General features: G+C 46.1%; 1 protein-coding gene across 2 annotated transcripts in view; it reads left to right on the top strand.

The window, feature by feature from the left end:
• The window catches only part of slc2a4rg (SLC2A4 regulator), a 90,726-nt gene that overhangs the window by 64,255 nt on the left and 8,525 nt on the right, over positions 1-17,946 (top strand). For both annotated transcript variants that reach the window (XM_024009336.2, XM_024009337.2), the window contains exons 4-5: positions 3,907-4,151; positions 14,248-14,348. In XM_024009336.2, the coding sequence (XP_023865104.1) occupies positions 3,907-4,151; positions 14,248-14,348 (346 nt within the window). The remainder of the gene's footprint in view (positions 1-3,906; positions 4,152-14,247; positions 14,349-17,946) is intronic.

The following is a 17,946-nucleotide window of genomic DNA, read 5'->3' on the forward strand; positions in this document are numbered from 1 at the left end:
TTTATTGTTATTGGTGCGGGTTATTGGTTGAGTGGCGTATGCTGGTTATTGGCTGTTGGGGTTATTGGTGCTGCTGTTATTGCGTGCTGGGGGACTGGTTTATTTAATGCTGGCGTTAATTTATCTGGTTATTGGTGCTGGGTTATTGGTGCGTGCTGTGATGCTGGGTTATTGATTGCTGGGTTATTGATTGCTGGGGCGTTATTGGTGCTGGGGTATTGGTGCTGGGTTATGGTGCTGGGTTATTGGTGTGCTGGTTTATTTTGCGGGTGATTGGGTTGGGTTTTTTGATGCTGGTTTTTTTTGATGCTGGGTGCTGGGTTATTGATGCTGGGTTATTGGTTATGTGGTGCTGGTTATTGTATGCTGGGTTATTGTATGGTGTTGGTCTATTGATGCTGGGTTATTGCGTGCTGGGGGAGTGATTGGCTGGCGTTATTGGTGCTGGTAAATTTGATGCTGGGTTAGTTGGTTAGTTGGTGCTGGTTAATGGTGTGGGTTATTCGGTGCTGTGTTATTGGTGCTGGGGACTGTTTTATTTATGCGGGTATTATGCTGGGTTATTGTGTTGGGTTATTAGTGTCTGGGTTATTGATGCTGGGTTGCTGGCGTTATGCTGGGATGCTGGGTTATTCGTGCAGGGTCTATTGCACGGAGTTACTGTGTATGTGGGATATTGTGCTGGGTTATTTGCTAGGTTATGGTGCTGGGTTGTTGGTGTCAGAATCTTCAGCACTCGCAGGGATGTGACCACAGTATTTATTATTGGACTGGAATTTTCCATTACATGCTTTAACACAGTTTGTTTTTCTGTCTAAAGAAGGCATGGCTAATATTCAGAGCTGAAATTTGTATAGGGTTAGGTTTTTTCCTGGTTATGATTGGAAAAATGTGATTGGTCTGTTTGGCTATGGCAGACTCACATGATGGGTCAGTTTGACTGCAGCAGACTCAGTGAACGGGTGTCTGCAACGGCAAACAAAGCAATTGGCAAGTCTGTAGTGGGGCAATCTCATTGTGAGGACACTATAGTGGGCAATGGGTCATATACTATGCTGCTATGCTTGTATTGTAGCATGACTGTTATAGGTCTACTGATTTGAAATAGAATCCTCACAACTTTCTATGCAGGAATAGCATGTTGGTTGTCTGTACATAGTGTGTGACCTGGCCTCTGGTGTGTGTGTTCCAGGAAACCTTCAGGTCTTGCTGATAAGGAGGTACTGGCTGCTACCGTCCTGACATCACTGTCCACCTCTCCTCGGTCCTCACCCAGACAGCCTCAGGTAAGGCTGTACACACACAGAGATTCAGGTCTGTAGTACAAATCTCTAGTGTCCACCTCTCCAGCTAATGTTTACCCCCTCAACCAACCTCACCCTGCCAACAGCCTGGCCTTGGACACATCGCCATGCCTGTTGTTTCCGGAGTTGCCCTTACCGTGGCACTCATCGCCGTGACAACGATAGTAGACAATCGAAGTCCTACCTCAATTTTCAAACCTTAATATGCAAGAGTTCTTCTTTTGCCATTTTTTTGGAACCACCTCCCTCGTTGGAGAGTTGCTTTATTTAATTTAAGCAGGACAGTAACCTAAAACACAAGACCAAATCTACACTTTCAGGAGTTTCTTACCAAGAAGACCGTGTATGTTCCTAAGTGGCAGAGTTACAGTTTTGACTTATCTTATTAAAATGATTGAATATTGAATAATAGCTTTAAGGTAACATTTCAAACGAGTTTAAACATGAATTAACATATCATTTCTTAATGTACTGTACATTTGTAAATGTTAGACATTTTAAAGCATAATTTCAGGCGACCAAAATCTTGTCCATACCAGAGGTGACCAACCGTGCTCCACTCCCTGGTCTACTGGGTGAGCAGATTSTGTTCCAGCCCAGCAACACATTCGATCAACTCATTAAGTCTACACACCCAGCATACATCCAGCAGTGGGGGGGGGACATCACTTTTTATATATCAAGATGGATTAACACTCTTAACAGCCTTACCCGACTGTTCYCAGCCGTCCGCTTGSTCCTAAAGCACACCGTTGGCTTGATTTGTATCACATTCCAATGATAAAATAAGGGGGTGACAAAAATGTAACATGTCCCCCCCGTCCCAAGTGAAAGTTGCTCCCCTGTATACCACCCATGTCATACAAGGATGTGCCAGCAGTCTCTTGGGACTTTCATTGGGACTTCTTCATATGCGGACAGGCTTTCACAGAGCTCCATATCTGAGGACAGACAACATCACAGAGAAATAGGCTTCATATGCAGACAGGCTTTCACAGAGCTCCATATCTGAGGACAGACAATATCACAGAGAAATAGGCTTCATATGCAGACAGGCTTTCACAGCGCTCCATATCTGAGGACAGACAATATCACAGAGAAATAGGCTTCATTATATTAAAGCCCTGAATATTATGTGGCTATTATCTCATTGTCTGTCTTCATAGTTTTCCTCTCTAGAACTGGACAATCGTTTCATAATATCCTCCCACAAAACGACCTGCCCTATCTTAATAGTACACCTACTCTCTCCATTTTCTGACAGCTGGAGCAGAAAATTATTTTACCCTCTTCCAATGCGTTTGAAGATTTTTTATTTTACTTTACAATGATAAATAGGCCTACATCAAGATATCAAGTTGATATGAAGTTAGCTGATGATAGTTCACTTAGCTGTACGGTATGTAGATTTGGCTCGATAGCTGGCTGCTCGTTAGCCTACACACGGTGGCCTGCGGTAGCCAGCTTGCTAGCWATTAACAATGCATAGTTTTGGAACATTTTCAAAATGTATTTAATAAGGTCTACTTGAATAGGTTCACGCCAGGAAACGGCCAATCTTTTGGAGTGAATGGCAAGCAACTCTACAAACCTATTGTACTACGAAATCAACATCTGTTTTTCCCCTGATGTTCATTATTGTTGTGGTTACAACTCTGGGGTGAGGAGACGAGGGCTGGTAAATAGCCAGTGTGCCGAAACGCACATTAAGGTTATGTGTGGCTGGGTTATTGGGCCTTTGGAAAAAGGAGTCCCTATGTAAGCCTGGCCCGAAATCCATTGTGGTTAAAACCTATTCAAATCAAATGTATTTGTCACATGCTTCATAGACAACAGTTGTAGACGAACAACTTAACCCTTCCCTAAGTCTACAGCATATACTCAACCCATCTCGGGCCCCATCTCCACAGTTTAGTTCAGTTATTGATTAAAACGGGCAAACCCACTAAATATTAAAGGATGGGGTGGACTGTACAATATGTGGGAAGACGGGGCAAATATGTATTCGTTTTTCATAATTAATAAGACATTTCATCCTACTCTTTTCATACATTTTAAAAAATTTACCCGGTTACCTCCTTTCTTCCCCCTGGTTCCACTGTTGTGCTGAGTACATCGCTCCGTGGGTTTAGGGGTTAGTCTCCCCCGAGACAACATGTAGAACTATGTGAACTCCTGTGTCTGTATTCTCTGTAGGACCCTCCTGATCTACACTGGCCCCCATGGACCAGTCAGTCATTGATTTAATATGAGTTCATCTCCAACACACAGCTCATCCTGTCGGAAGGCTTTATTTTTCATTATGTTTCGCCACAAGGCAATGTGATTGTGGCCTTTTTATAAGATCTGTATAAGGATCTGTGTTAGTGAAGCAGTCAAAATAACATATTGCACTGGAGGGGTTTGTAGGCCAACACTGCTGGAGAGGGAGGCTGTTTTCCTATGGATAGATGGACATTCAATATAAACCTCAATTCACATTTTGCATGAACAATGTTGCAAAAAAACATTGTATGAACATTTTTTTTATTGTATGAAGTCACGAAGTGAATTAATGCCTCCCTGGTTTTGATTGTACTGACTGGCCCTCCTCTGTCTCCAGCTGCAGTTCCGGAGCCAGCCAGCAGAGGGTGGAAGGAGGTGCTGTCAACTAGCTACAGCAGCTCCACCAGTGGCAACTGGAGCTGGGACACCAGTGACCAATCAGTGCCCTCCACACCGTCCCCGCCTCTCTGCAACGACACCAGCAAGAGCTTCCTGCTCTCCTCCCAGGGTGATCATGTCATCGACGACGTCAAAGAGAGCACGCACTTCTTGTTTGAGGACCCCATACCCCGGAAGCGAAAGGTACAACTGGGGGTCAGGGGCTTCGGATGAGGCTTCATCCTAATGCTACTGAACACCCTTCCATCCTTATCTCCTTATCTCCAAGGAGTTCATAGATCACAGCTATWTGATTTATCCAGTKCAGTTACGTGTTTCTTGTGARCCTTCKGATGAGAACAMTATTTGTAGCCACAACCAACCCTAAGCTGCGACCCATTAAAAATGGGCCATGGGCCAACAGTGGCTCCCATCGATTTATCAATCGCTGCCCTAGTGTGTAGTTTTCCTAATTCAAGGGGGCCTCTGAAACCCCTCTGAGAGATTATCTCAAAACACAGCTCCAATGTAATTTAGGATCTTATGACACTGGCTTGGCCCTGAGACAACAAGGTCGGTCGACCTTTACGCCTCTGAGCATGACGGAGTGTGTTCTCGCTCAYTCTTTTCCTCCATCTCTCTTTTTTTCTTCCCCTGCCCTTTTTAATGCAGTGGAAACKTTCCAAGACATTAATGTGGTTTCACTATCAAGAAGAGCCATGCGCTCCATCTCCAAGAGGAAGAGGTGGGAGAGGATGGGGAGGAAGAGTGTCAAAAGAGAGGTTGTAAAAAACATATTAGGGATGAGGAAGAGGATGAGGAAGAGGGGAGTTAAATGACTACTGAGCTAGGGGAGGAGAGGGGAGTTTGTAAGGGGAGGAGTGAAAGGGGGAGGGTGAGGGTTCATCTGCAGGAAGCTGAGGGAGAGAAGAATATCTCATAAATCCACTGTGACACAGGTGTGGATAGAGGTGTGGATAGAGGTGTGGAGACCGGAAGGGACTCAGATAGGAGTGTGCAGGTCCAACGCACTGGCCTGTAGGCCTATCCCAGAGGTAGCCGAGTCCATTTCATCCAAAACACATAAGATCATACAGTATGCAGGAGGCCAGGCCATAGATATCCAATATCCTGAAAGGAAAGTGGATTACACTCACTGACTAGCTTCACCAGAATAGGACAAACACATTCTAGCATTCCCATCACTTGAACTGAATGCTGGTTATGCCGTATTAGAGCACACAACAAGACCGTGCTCTATTTGTCAAGTCATCCGTCAAATGTAACGTCTTGTCTTCATGTTTCACGTCCGTCTTCAGCCTCACCTCGCTCGTAAAGATGTGACGGAGCGTTAGACAATGCTAGACACACAGTAAACATTAAATCAACATTATGCAAAGCCTTGGGAGGCCACCGCAATAAAGCTTGCACTGACATGCATGTGGGGTTCTTCATGAATAGCTGGCTATAGATAAAGTCATTACAGTTTGGATGACTTGTGTGTAAGCCTGCCCTGGGAAAACCTAACAGGCAGTTCGTTTCCTGTGGTGGTTCAGTGCAGTAGGCCAAGACCAGAGGCCTAACTAAGTCCTGATTTGCAGGCAGCAGTAAATCTGGATATACAGTAGAGTAGCTGCAGTGTATCTGACTGTGTTATAAGAGGCTTAGGACTGTGTTAATCACCTGGGTATTCCTGTGATTGTGTTAAGGTGGAAGAAAAGCACTTTGTGCGTTGTTTGGGATTGTTTGTTGAGATGCTGCAGATTTGCCGTTGGGAGTGTTTCATACAGTATGCTTCAGTGCCATTAGAGATGTTGCATATGATGTCTTCACTGCAAAGAATAACGGATTGCATACYAATATAGACTGTTAAAAAGGGTTAAATTGATCAGCCCGCTGATAAACCTGTTCTATAGTTTGTATTTTAAAGTCACTCTCTCTCCCATCCCTCTTTCCCTCCCTTTCTGGAAGCTGTTGATAGGTAGAGAGCCAACGCCCACTAACCTGTCATTAGTACCGATGCAGGTCCAAACACATCTCTCCCTCCACTGCCTGCCTCTGAGATTTGCATGAGAAAATACGTCTGAAAAAAGATAGATTAGATAGATAGAAAAAAGATAGATAGATTAGATTCTGCAGTCTAAAKAATGCTGGGTTAAAAACAACCCAATTTTGGTAAATACGAAATATACCATGTTTGGTTATTTTGACCCAGCCAGTTGTTTTCTTTAAGTTGGGTTGTTGATATTGGGTGATTGAGCTATGATCCACCGGGTCAGATGGAAGACTGGAGGCGTGGCTTAGTAGGGCTGTGGCTTTCAGAGAGTTATTTTTGGTGARTGGGTCTTTTGAAATGAAATCCATAGGTTATTGTCAGGAGGCGTGATCTATTGGGGACGTGTCTTTCAGACTGGAGTGAACGTCACACGCCTACTAAGCCGCGCCTCCAGTCTCCTGATCTGATTGGGTGGGTCATAGCTCAATAACCCAACTAAGTGACCCAACTGGCRGGGTCKAAAATAACAKAATTTTCGTTCTGTCAACTATTTACCAAGCGCTGGGTTGTTTACTCAGCATTTATTAGAGTGTGCATGTGAGGAAATAGTTGCTCTCTGTGTAATGTGCCTAATCCAACATGAGTTGTCCCCCCCCCCCCTCCCCTGTGAAATGTGATTTACGTGTATTGTGATAGTGCTTGACTAAAATAGGTGTGGCTACCCATTTTGGATGCGGGTTATATTTAGGTAAATACTTTTGAGCTAATGTTTCATAAGAGGTGTAGAAATCAAGCAGTTGAGAATTTGAGGTGCCGGTACTCTGGTGAGCTCCTGCCTGACTTAAGCACTGTTATTGTGTTGAAAAGGGGACGCCTACAGCTAACAACTTGAACATTAACACAATGAATACATTGAATAAGGAACTACTCTTTCTTCAGCCTTGCACACAAAACGCAGTGCTGTTGCCTAAAATAATATTGCGTATGATATGGACGTGTACACGTACCAGTAAGGCTACAGTGTTTTAGAGGGTATTCATTTTTATAATTGATGCACTTCGTCACATGCGTGTTGAATCGAACAGGACCGGCCAGTGATTTTTTTTTTTTTTCTTCCTCAACTAAGAAGCTTGTGGCGAGGGGGGCTCGAACCCATGGTTAAAGTGTACTATCAAGTGGAAGTTAACCACTTTAGCAGAGTGTGCCATTGAGAAGCAATGATGACGGCGCAAGTCCACATGACTCTTATTTTTGTACGATAAACGTACACTTTTTTTWWTRTWTTTTTTTACATGAAAGCACATGGAAGTGTGTGATACTGATAAACAAAACGTGGGTTTTTGTCATATATGCCAAAATCTGAAAATGTTGTCTGAGGTTAGTAGTAACTAGTAGCCTAGTCAGCGCTGCATCAGTGCAATATTGGCACATACCATTTTGTTAACAGACACACATAACAAGTAAACCTTGAATTTGTCAATTGAAAATATCCCTGTAGTGGCCAGGGTTGATGTATTTTAAGAAATGCCAATGGTTGGTGGATATAAAGTCTAAGATCTTTCATGTGCAGATGAACAAACAACCCCCGTATCACACACTCACAAACTGTAAATATAGGGGTGCACATTGTACTATCAATCGGTGAAAGAGCGCTTCAAATATCACGTTCAATTGTACATGAATCACAGCCAAGTTGGTTCCTGTTTCAATCACGTCTTTGGTCCCGTTCGTTTGGGTCATAACAAAAACGCCGTAATGATTGGGTGACAGTAGAGCCTCCCACAATGCAGTTGATGGCTGCAGGATGAAGTTGGTGAAGAGCAACTGCAGAAATGTGCCGTCGACTGCAGTCGAAACGGCATGACCTTTGATCACATGGTTTTTGTCAAGTTCACGCAGCCGTCACGCAAGGCGCACGTGGGACAATTTGTATCCCCATATTGCGTGTGATCCGCTTGAACGTGCCGTAACACAGGGTGAAGAAGACATTGGCGGAGCCTCATTTTCATGCTTTGTTGCACGTTGCTTTTTGGAATAGTTTGTTTTAGTATCTATGTTTCTACATGTGCACTGATTTGATTCATTTATCTTATACTGCACAAAGATATATATTACATTTTCCTAAACGAATCCAATCTGTAAGTGGTTGGAGTTATTTCACCTGTTATTGAGATGGTGGTTCCAGTTTAGATTAGTTTCATTTATCAATCTAAACCATCGTCCCTACCTTGACAATCATTCTATCTGGATGAAGTTCAGAGATGGATGGGAGAGGTTGCGGGGAGCTGAAGGGTGGGGAAAAACCAACAAGATAACTGATGTAAAATGTGTATAGTATGGAAGTAGAAGCCAGACATGCTGACTAGACCGGGCGTGCGCGTGCGTCCGTGCGTGCCAGCGCGCGCATGTTGATTTTGTACATCCACACCAGACACGATCCAGACACGCAGGTTGAAATATCAAAACAAACTCTGAGCAAACCATATTCATTTGGGGACAGGTCGAAACACATGAAACATTCATGGACATTTAGCTAGCTACAGTAGCTTGCTGTTGAAGGCTATTTTGTCCTGGGATATTATTTTATTTATTTCACCTTTATTTAACCAGGTAGGCTAGTTGAGAACAAGATGAGGGAGTTGGATGGGCAATTTACAGATGAGCTATGTACGGGTGCAGTGATCTGTGAGCTGCTCTGACAGCTGGTGCTTAAAGCTAGTGAGGGAGATATGAGTCTCCAGCTTTAGTGATTTTTGCAGTTCGTTCCAGCCATTGGCAGCAGAGAACTGGAAGGAAATGTGGCCGAAGGAAGAATTGGCTTTGGGGTGACCAGTGAAATATACCTTCTGGAGCACGTGCTATGGGTGGGAGCTACTATGGTGACCAGTGAGCTGAGATAAGGCGGGACTTTACCTAGCAAAGACTTATAGATGACTTGGAGCCAGTGGGTTTGGCGACGAATATGAAGCGAGGGCCAGCCAACGAGAGCATACAGGTCGCAGTGGTGGGTAGTATATTGGGCTTTGGTGACAAAACGGATGGCACTGTGATAGACTACATCCAGTTTTCTGAGTAGAGTGTTGGAGGCTATTTTGTAAATGACATCGCTGAAGTCAAGGGACCGGTAGGATAGTCAGTTTTAAGATGGTATGTTTGTCAGCATGAGTGAAATATGCTTTGTTGCAAATAGGAAGCCGATTCTAGATTTCATTTTGGATTGGAGATGCTTAATGTGAGTCTGTAAGGAAAGTTTACAGTCTAACCAGACACCTAGGTATATGCAGTTGTCCACATATTCTAGGTTAGAACCGTCCAGAGTAGTGATGCTGGACGGGCAGGCAGGTGTGGGCAGCGATCGGTTGAAGAGCATGCATTTAGTTTTACTTGCATTTAAGAGCAGTTGGAGGCCACGGAAGGAGAGTTGTATGGCGTTGAAGCTCGCCTGGAGGGTTGTTAACACAGTGTCCAAAGAAGGGCCAGAAGGATACAGAATGGTGTCGTCTGCGTAGAGGTGGATCAGAGAATCACCAGCAGCAAGAGCGACATCGTTGATGTATACAGAGAAGAGTCGGCCCGAGGATTGAACCCGGTGATACCCCCACAGAGACTGCCAGAGGTCCGGACAACAGGCCCCCCAATTTGACACGAACTCTGTCTGAGAAGTAGTTGGTGAGGCAGTCATTTGAGAAACCAAGGTAGTTGAGTCTGCCGATTTTAAGAATGTGGTGATTGACAGAGTCGAAAGCCTTGTCCAGGTCGATGAATACAGCTGCACAGTATTGTCTCTTATCGATAGCGGTTATGATATCATTTAGGACCTTGAGCCTGGCTGAGGTGCACCCATGACCAGCTCAGAAACCAGATTGCATAGCGGAGAAGGTACGGTGGGATTCGAAATGGTCGGTGATCTGTTTGTTAACTTGGCTTTCGAAAGACCTTAGAAAGGCAGGGTAGGATAGATATAGGTCTGTAGCAGTTTGGGTCTCGAGTGTCTCCCCCTTTGAAGAAGGGGATGACCGCGGCAGCTTTCCAATCTTTAGGGATCTCAGACGTTACGAAAGAGAGGTTGATCAGGCTAGTATAGGGGGTGCATTAAATTTCGGCGGATCATTTTAGAAAGAGAGGGTCCAGATTGTCTAGCCGGCTGATTTGTAGGGGTCCAGATTTGCAGTTCTTCAGAAACATCAGCTATCTGGATTTGGGTGAAGGAGAAAGGGAGAGGCTAGGCAGGTTGCTGTGGGCGGTCGGGGGGCACAGATCTGTTGGCCGGGGTAGGGTAAGCCAGGTGGAAAGCGTGGCCAGCCGTTTAGCAAAAATGCTTATGAAATTCTCAATTAATCGACGGATTTGGGCAGCTGGGAGGAGTGCTCTTATTCTCCATGGACTTTACAAGGGCAGTCAGGTCAGGAGTGAAACCAAAGGGCCTATATCTGTTCCTGGTTCTACATTTTTTAAATAGGTCATGCTTATTTAAGATGTGAGGAAAACACTTTTAAAGAATAACCAGGCATCCTCTACTGACGGAATGAGGTCAATATCCTTCCAGGATACCCAGCCAGTCGATTAGAAAGGCCTCCTCGCTTCCTGGTGGAGTGCCAGACACGATCACCAGGATGGAAACAGGGAGCCTCACTCTGCGTGATTTGCCTGCTCTTGCTGACGCGTGCTAGAGTCTCACATGGCATCGTTCCCATACCTCTTTTGCGCACCTGAAACACTCGTCCACCGCAGGAGTGTCGTCTGTTCGGAGTCCACGGAGCCAGGGCCGTCTGATAACCCAGAACTCACTGGAAGGGAGTCAGCCCGGTGGAGGAGTGTCCGAAGGAAATTCTGGCGTTTCAGCCCAAGGAAGGAATCGGGGCCCACTCCGCCTGCATGTCCTGGCAGTGACTCCTCAGGAACCTCCCCAGCTCCTGGTTCATCCTCTCCACCTGCCCGTGAGATTGAGGCCTGAGGCACCATCCCGGACCCGAATGAGGCTGACCGTGACCCCCAGCTTCTCCATGAAGCCTCTCCATATCTGCTGTAATTGGGAGCCACAATCGGAATGATGGTCCCCAGAAGGCCATAGTACCGGAAGACCTGCTGGAACAGACCTCAGAGACCTGGAGAAGTGAGGGAGACCAGAGAGAGCGAATGAAACGGCATGATTTGAGAATCTGTCCACAACCACCAAAATGGTGGTGAAACCATCAGAGGAGGGAAATATGACGAAATCAATGACAGATGAGACCAAGGACGCTGATGCACGGAAATAGATGGAGTCTTCCTGCTGAAGCATGCCGGGAGATTTAGATTTGAGTACATACTTGAACACTGAGTGGACATTAGTGCGCAACGCCTGCGCCAAAAGTGGGCCACCAGTATTTCTCAGAAAGGGATTGAGTGGTGTGGGTGATACCTGGGCGTCCAGTGGCGAGGGATGTGTGTGCCCAGGTCAGCAACTGATCTTTGACCCCTGTGGGTGTGTAGATGCACTTCTGAGGGCAGGTGGCTGGAGCGGGTTCCTCCTCCAGAGCCTGGCGGATGTCCACATCTATGTCCCAAAACACGGGGCCAACGATACGGGAGGACCGATTGATGGGCTGACAGACGCTCACAGGGCCCTCCACCGACGTAGAACCACTGGGTGGGGGGAAAGCAGGTCCTTCGACATCCTGGTTCCCAGGCGGTAAACCTCCTCTTTGACCAGGAAATGGTGGGATTATGGAGTTGGCGCCACGGGAGGCCCGATGACTTTATGCACCGGTACGGAGGTGATGACGAAGGAAAGGTTTTCCTGGGGCTTGGGTCTCACGGTGAGGGTGAGTGGAGCTGTGACGTGCATACAGTGGTTGCACAACTAAACGTTTTGCGATTATGCTGCGGGATTTAGAGGTAATTTGTGGTTTAGTACGGTACCCTGCATCACTGCTTCACTGCTCCAGACCAGCGCAACAGGGAGTTAGAGCACTGATTATGCTTACTGGAAAATACTCTTTCAAAATTAATGGAAGAGGCAAGCGGAAGGGGGAAAAGACAGCATTCAGAGGTCAAGACAAGGTCTGAGACAAGCATGGGGACTGGTCTTGATAAATCAATGAGATGTTTATTTTTACTGAATCTCCGTTTGGATATTGGTTAGACTACAATTAGGGTGTGGAAACGGTACAAAGGGTTTCGTTTTCTCTTGGAATAGAAGCACCATAATATTAATCTAATTATTTCAGCTAAATTTAAAATCAATCCCATATACTATGTTCTTACAAAAAAAGGTTTTAAATTCTCTAGTACAGCCAATATCTCTAGTACAGCCAATACAAAAAGTGAAATGCTTCTCAAAGATGCCCTCTGGTGGTCAAACTAGCACTAACTAGCATTAATGGCAACAATGGCTGACAATTAAATTACATCCCTTAGAATTCTGCGGCAGCCCGCAAGGTGTACTGCAGTCTGACGCAAATTTTACAGGAAAAACCACTGTAATAGTGCCAGATCCCAATGGTCGCAGGTATGAGGTGATGTGCAGGGAGGAGGCAAGGGCCTGGTCAATAAAATCCCTCGCCGCACCTGGAATCGACTAGAGCTGTAGAAACAATAGAAGAGGGACAGCCAGCTAGAGAAATCGATACTAAAGAAGGTTTGGTGGAAAGTGATGATGGATTGGGCTGTACCGGACACCGTTGAAGCTGGTGCCCCTCCTGGCCGAAATGGGGACAAGCCCTAACTGTCTCCGACGGCGTCGCTCAGCCGTGGGGAGTGTGTCCAAGGTAAGATTGTCTTGGCACGCCAACTTCGTCTGGACCTCTTCGGGCAATCCTCTTCTGAATCGGATGCAGAGTGCCGGTTCATTCCACCCGCTGGAAMCTGCCACMGTCCGAAKGGTGAGCGCATACTCCGCCGGGGTCATCCTGCTGTAGTTGGAGTAGGCTCTCACCCCCCTCTCTGCCTTCCAGTGGATGATCGAAGTCCCCKCTGAACAGAGCCATGAACCCCTCATAGGAACCCAGCTCCTCCTCTTTCCCAGACGGCCGTAGTCCACTCCACCGCCCGTCCGGTCAGCAAGGAAATAACCGTGGCAACCTTGGACTCCGTMGTGGGGGCTACCATCTGATGAGTGAAATAGAGGTAGCACTGGAGTAGAAAGCCACGGAATGTGGAMGGAGACCCGTCATATTTGTCCGGGAGGGACAAACGGTCATTGCTGACCTGGGCAGACTGTTGGATGGGCTAGGGTGCTGACGTGTGGTAGAGAATCCTCCGCTTGTTGGACGTGACACCCCTCTGGAAATGTCAAGACGTTGAAGAATGCGGAAGACCTCTTTCACAGCCGCCCCCAGTGGTGCCAGCTGATTACTGATAACCAAAGAGTGTGATGTTAGGGTAATTAATCAGAGAGTAATGAAGTCCAGGTGTGACTAATGATGAGACGCAGGTGTGCGTAAAAGATGGGTTGCCAGGACCGGTGGTTAGTAGACCGTTGAGTGCCGGGGAGCAGGWGTAGATGTGACAGGAGGCTACAGGACTGAAAGTCACCGAATGCAACAATCATGTGTCTGTCACTAGCAAACACAGTCATAGGTGGTACKGYTACRTCTAAAATTCAATCAAAAGGCACAAAGGGAAATAAATATGCAAATAAGGCTTTACATGCTACAGTGTTAAAACAACACCCCAAAAAATAGTTACTGTGACGCCACAGGTTTTAATTCCCTAACAATGAGGAAGTGTAACAGCYTCAGCTCTAATGAAGTGTTAATTTAAGTTGGAATATGCAGCACCCATGGTGTTAGGGACCAAACACTCTAGGGTTGTTAGTTTATCGACACTTAGTTCGTTTTTTGTTTAACATTATTTTTGTGGCTTTACATACAGTACACACTAAAGAAGTGTTAAACGCTGTGGGTGTTAGGAATATTAAGGTCACTTCCCTTGGCCATCCCTCCAAAAAATGTATTTAGGCATTATGACACTTCATCTGTCAATATAGAGCAGAGAGAGAGAGGGAGAGGTGTAAAGTTTCTCGTGTTTGTCGCTAACCTGTCTTCTCAAGTTTCTATGTTCACAGGCCTGCTTGTCTCATAGGTCATGTAATGGGCTAGTTTATTTATACCTCACTTGGAATAATAGTAGAATACGTGTAGCCTCCCTGTACGTAAGTGGAGCACATACTCTGCTGAGAGATCTGAACCTTTTTCCTCACAGGTTGTAGTGCGCTCACCCCATAACCACAGGGTTGTTGGTTCAAGCCCCACTCTTGTTCTTCCCCCTTGATCGCTACAATAGCACCGACTCCACTGTGTTGTGTGTTCTGTGGTGTTTCAGAACTCTACGAAGGTGATGCTCAAGTGCTTGTGGAAGAACTGTGAAAAGGTCCTCAGCACCTCTTCAGGGATCCAGCGACACATCCGCACCGTCCACCTGGGGTAAGGCACCAATCAACTAATCATAGAGAAAGATATAGGTCAACTGCTATAGGTATCCAATCACAATAGTTGAATTGGTAATTGTTGTAAGCAATCACTGCATACAGGTSTACTGGGGACCAATAAGAGAGCAGATATTATACAGTTCACCTTACTCTATTTACTGAAGTATTGTCAAAGTATCTACTAAGGAGCTAGTATTTTAGAGTATGTGCTACATTGGTAGCTCTGCCTCTCCATGGGCTCTGTGTTTACTATGACTTCTTTATGGCACTAGGTTTGTTAGTCTAGTATCCTCTTACAAAGTACCATAAAGGGATGCAGGGTGGATGGTMGAAGCATATCAACACATCAGGAGGTTTTGCTGGTGTGTTTTTATAGCCTCCTGTTGCTATCCTGCACTCTCTGTCAGTCAGTGAGGGCTATGACCAATGAAGTCCGTGGAGTCAGTGGCTTTGGCTCAGAGGCCCTGGGTATCACTGCCATCTGCTGGTCAGAGAGAATACAGCATCAGAACAGCTCCTCATTATGATGTGTTATAATGCCTTATTAAGTTCATAACACTTTACTGACGTAGCTGTAGAGTATTATGAAGCGGTATAATCACTGCATCTTTAGTGTGCTATGAATGTTATTATAAGCCTTCATTAGGGGAAGGGAGGGAGCCACCAACATGGACATAGGAGGCGACTCAATGCTGCAGGACTGTTTTGAGAATACTGATTGGAATATGTTCAAAGATTCATCCACCCAGGACTCATCCATCAACATTGAGGAATATATCGTCAGTCACAGGCTTAATTAGGACATGTGTTGATGTTGTAKCCACAATAACAATCCGGACATTCCCCAACCAAAAACCCTAAATGAACAGAGATATCCACACCATGTTGAGAGCCCGTACTGCAGAATTCATTGTCATCAGAACAAACCCTGATGACTCGGTGGAGTGCAACGTGCACAAGGCAAGCAGGTACGAGCTCCACAAATCCATTAGGGATGCAAAAAGACAATACAGACTCAAACTTGAATTGGTGTTTGACAATTCAGACTCGCATCACATGTGGCAAGGACTACAGACTATCATGCACTKCAAAGGCAAATGCAGCGGTGTGGTGCCCACGAGTTTAATACATTCTATGCTTGCTTCAAGGCAGACYATACCGAGCCYTCCAGGAAGASTCTTGCTGCTCCGGACGACCAGGTGCTTTTGTTCTCCGAGGATGACATGGGGGGGAAAACTCAAAATATTAAKTTCTCACAAAGCTGCCGGCCAAGATGGCATCCCTGGCCGCGTCCTCAGAATATGAGCTGACCAGCTGACCGGCGTCTTCTCGGACGTCTTCAACCTGTCTGTGTCCCAGGCTGTAGTCCCCTCCTGCTTCAAGGAGATCACCATCGTACCAGTGCCCAAGAAAAACAATGTGACATTCCCAAATGACAATGGCCCCGTCGCACTCACCTCGTTCATCATGGAGTGCTTCAATCTGTCTACTGCTCCAACGCTGTTCACATGGCCGTAACACATCTGYATAAAAGGAACACCTATGCTTTTCATRGACTAAAGCTCAGTGTTCAACACTATTGTTACCTGTTGCTCCATCCACGACCCTAAGTGTAGTGAAGATGGCCCAGTACATSATTGGGACCGTGCTCCCACCCAACCAGGACATCTACTCAAAACAGTGCCTGATGAAGGCCTGCAGCATCATCAAGACCCCACACACCCCAATCAATCAAATGTATTTATAACGCCCTTTTTACATCAGCCGATGTCACAAAGTGCTATACAGAAACCCAGCCTAAAACAGCAAGCAATYCAGATGTAGAAGCAAGGTGGCAAGGGAAAAACTCCCTAGAAAGGCGGGAACCTAGGAAGAAACCTAGAGAGGAACCAGGCTCTGAGGAGTGGCCAGTCCTCTTCTGGCTGTGCCGTGTGGKGATTATAACAGTACATGGCAAAGATGTTTAAACGTTCATAGATGACCAGCAGGGTCAAATAATAATAATCACAGTGGGTGTAGAGGGTGCAACAGGTCAGCACCTCAGGAGTAAATGTCAGTTGGCTTTTCATAGCTGAGTATTCGGAGTTAGAGACAGCAGGTGCAGTAGAGAGTCTTAAACAGCAGGTCCGGGACAAGGTAGCACATCCGGTGAACAGGTCAGGGTTCCATAGCCGCAGGCAGAACAGTTGAAACTGGAGCAGCAGCACTACCCAGTGGACAGAGTCATCAGGGCAGGTAGTCCTGAGGCATMGTTCCAGGACTCAGGTCCTRTGAGAGGGAGAGAGAATTAAAGGGAGCATACTTAAATTCACACAGGACACCGGATAAGACAGGAGAAATACTCCAGATATAACAGACTGACCCTAGACCGCCGACACAAACTATTGCAGCATAAATACTGGAGGCTGAGACAGGAGGGGTCGGGAGACACTGTGGCCCCGTCCGACGATACCCCCGGACAGMGCCAACCAGGCAGGATWTAACCCCACCCACTTTGCCAAAGCACAGCCCCCACACCACTAGAGGGATTTCTTCAAACCACCAACTTACTACCCTGAGACAAAGCTGAGTATAGCCGACGAAGATCTCCCCCACGGCACAAACCTGAGGGTGGACGAGAACCCGGACGAGAAGATCACGTCAGTGACTCAACCCACTCAAGTGACACACTACTTCTAGGGACGGCATGGAAGAGCACCAGTAAACCAGTGACTCAACCCCCGTAATAGGGTTAGAGGCAGAGAATCTCAGGGGAGAGAGGGGAACCGGCCAGGCAGAGACAGCAAGGGCGGTTCGTCGCTCCAGTGCCTTTCCGTTCACCTTCACACCCTTGGGCCAGACTACACTCAATCATAGGACCTACTGAAGAGARGAGTCTTCAATAAAGACTTAAAGGTCGAGACCGAGTCTGCGTCTCTCACATGGATAGGCAGACCATTCCATAAAAATMGAGCTCTATAGGAGAAAGRCCTGCCTCCAGCTCTTTGCTTATACATTCTAGGGACAGTAAGGAGGCCTGTGTCTTGTGGCCATAGCGTATGTGTAGGTATGTACGGAAGGACCAAATCGGAAAGATCGGTAGAAGCAAGCCCATGTAATACTTTGTAGGTGAGCAGTAAAACCCTGAAATCAGCCCTAGCATTAACAGGAAGCCAGTGTAGAGAGGCTAGCACTGGTGTAATATGATAAATTTTTTGGGTTCTAGTCAAGATTCTAGCAGCCGTGTTTAGCACTAACTGAAGTTTATTTTGTGCTTTTTTCCGGGTAGCCAGAAAGTAGAGCATTGCAGTAGTCTAACCTAGAAGTAACAAAAGCATGGATTCATTTTTCTGCATCAATTTTGGACAGAAAGTTTTAGATTTTTGCAATGTTGCGAAGATGGAAAAAAGCTGTCCTTGAAACAGTCTTGATATGTTCGTCAAAAGAGAGATCAGGGTCCAGAGTAACGCAGAGGTCAGTTTTATTTGAGACGACTGTACAACCATCAAGATTAATTGTCAAATCCAACAGAAGATCTCTTTGTTTCTTGGGACCTAGAACWAGCATCTCTGTTTTGTCCGAGTTTAAAAGTAGAACATTTGCCGCCATCCACT

This window comes from Salvelinus sp. IW2-2015, linkage group LG19, assembly GCF_002910315.2.
Source record: "Salvelinus sp. IW2-2015 linkage group LG19, ASM291031v2, whole genome shotgun sequence".
Lineage (NCBI taxonomy): Eukaryota > Metazoa > Chordata > Actinopteri > Salmoniformes > Salmonidae > Salvelinus > Salvelinus sp. IW2-2015.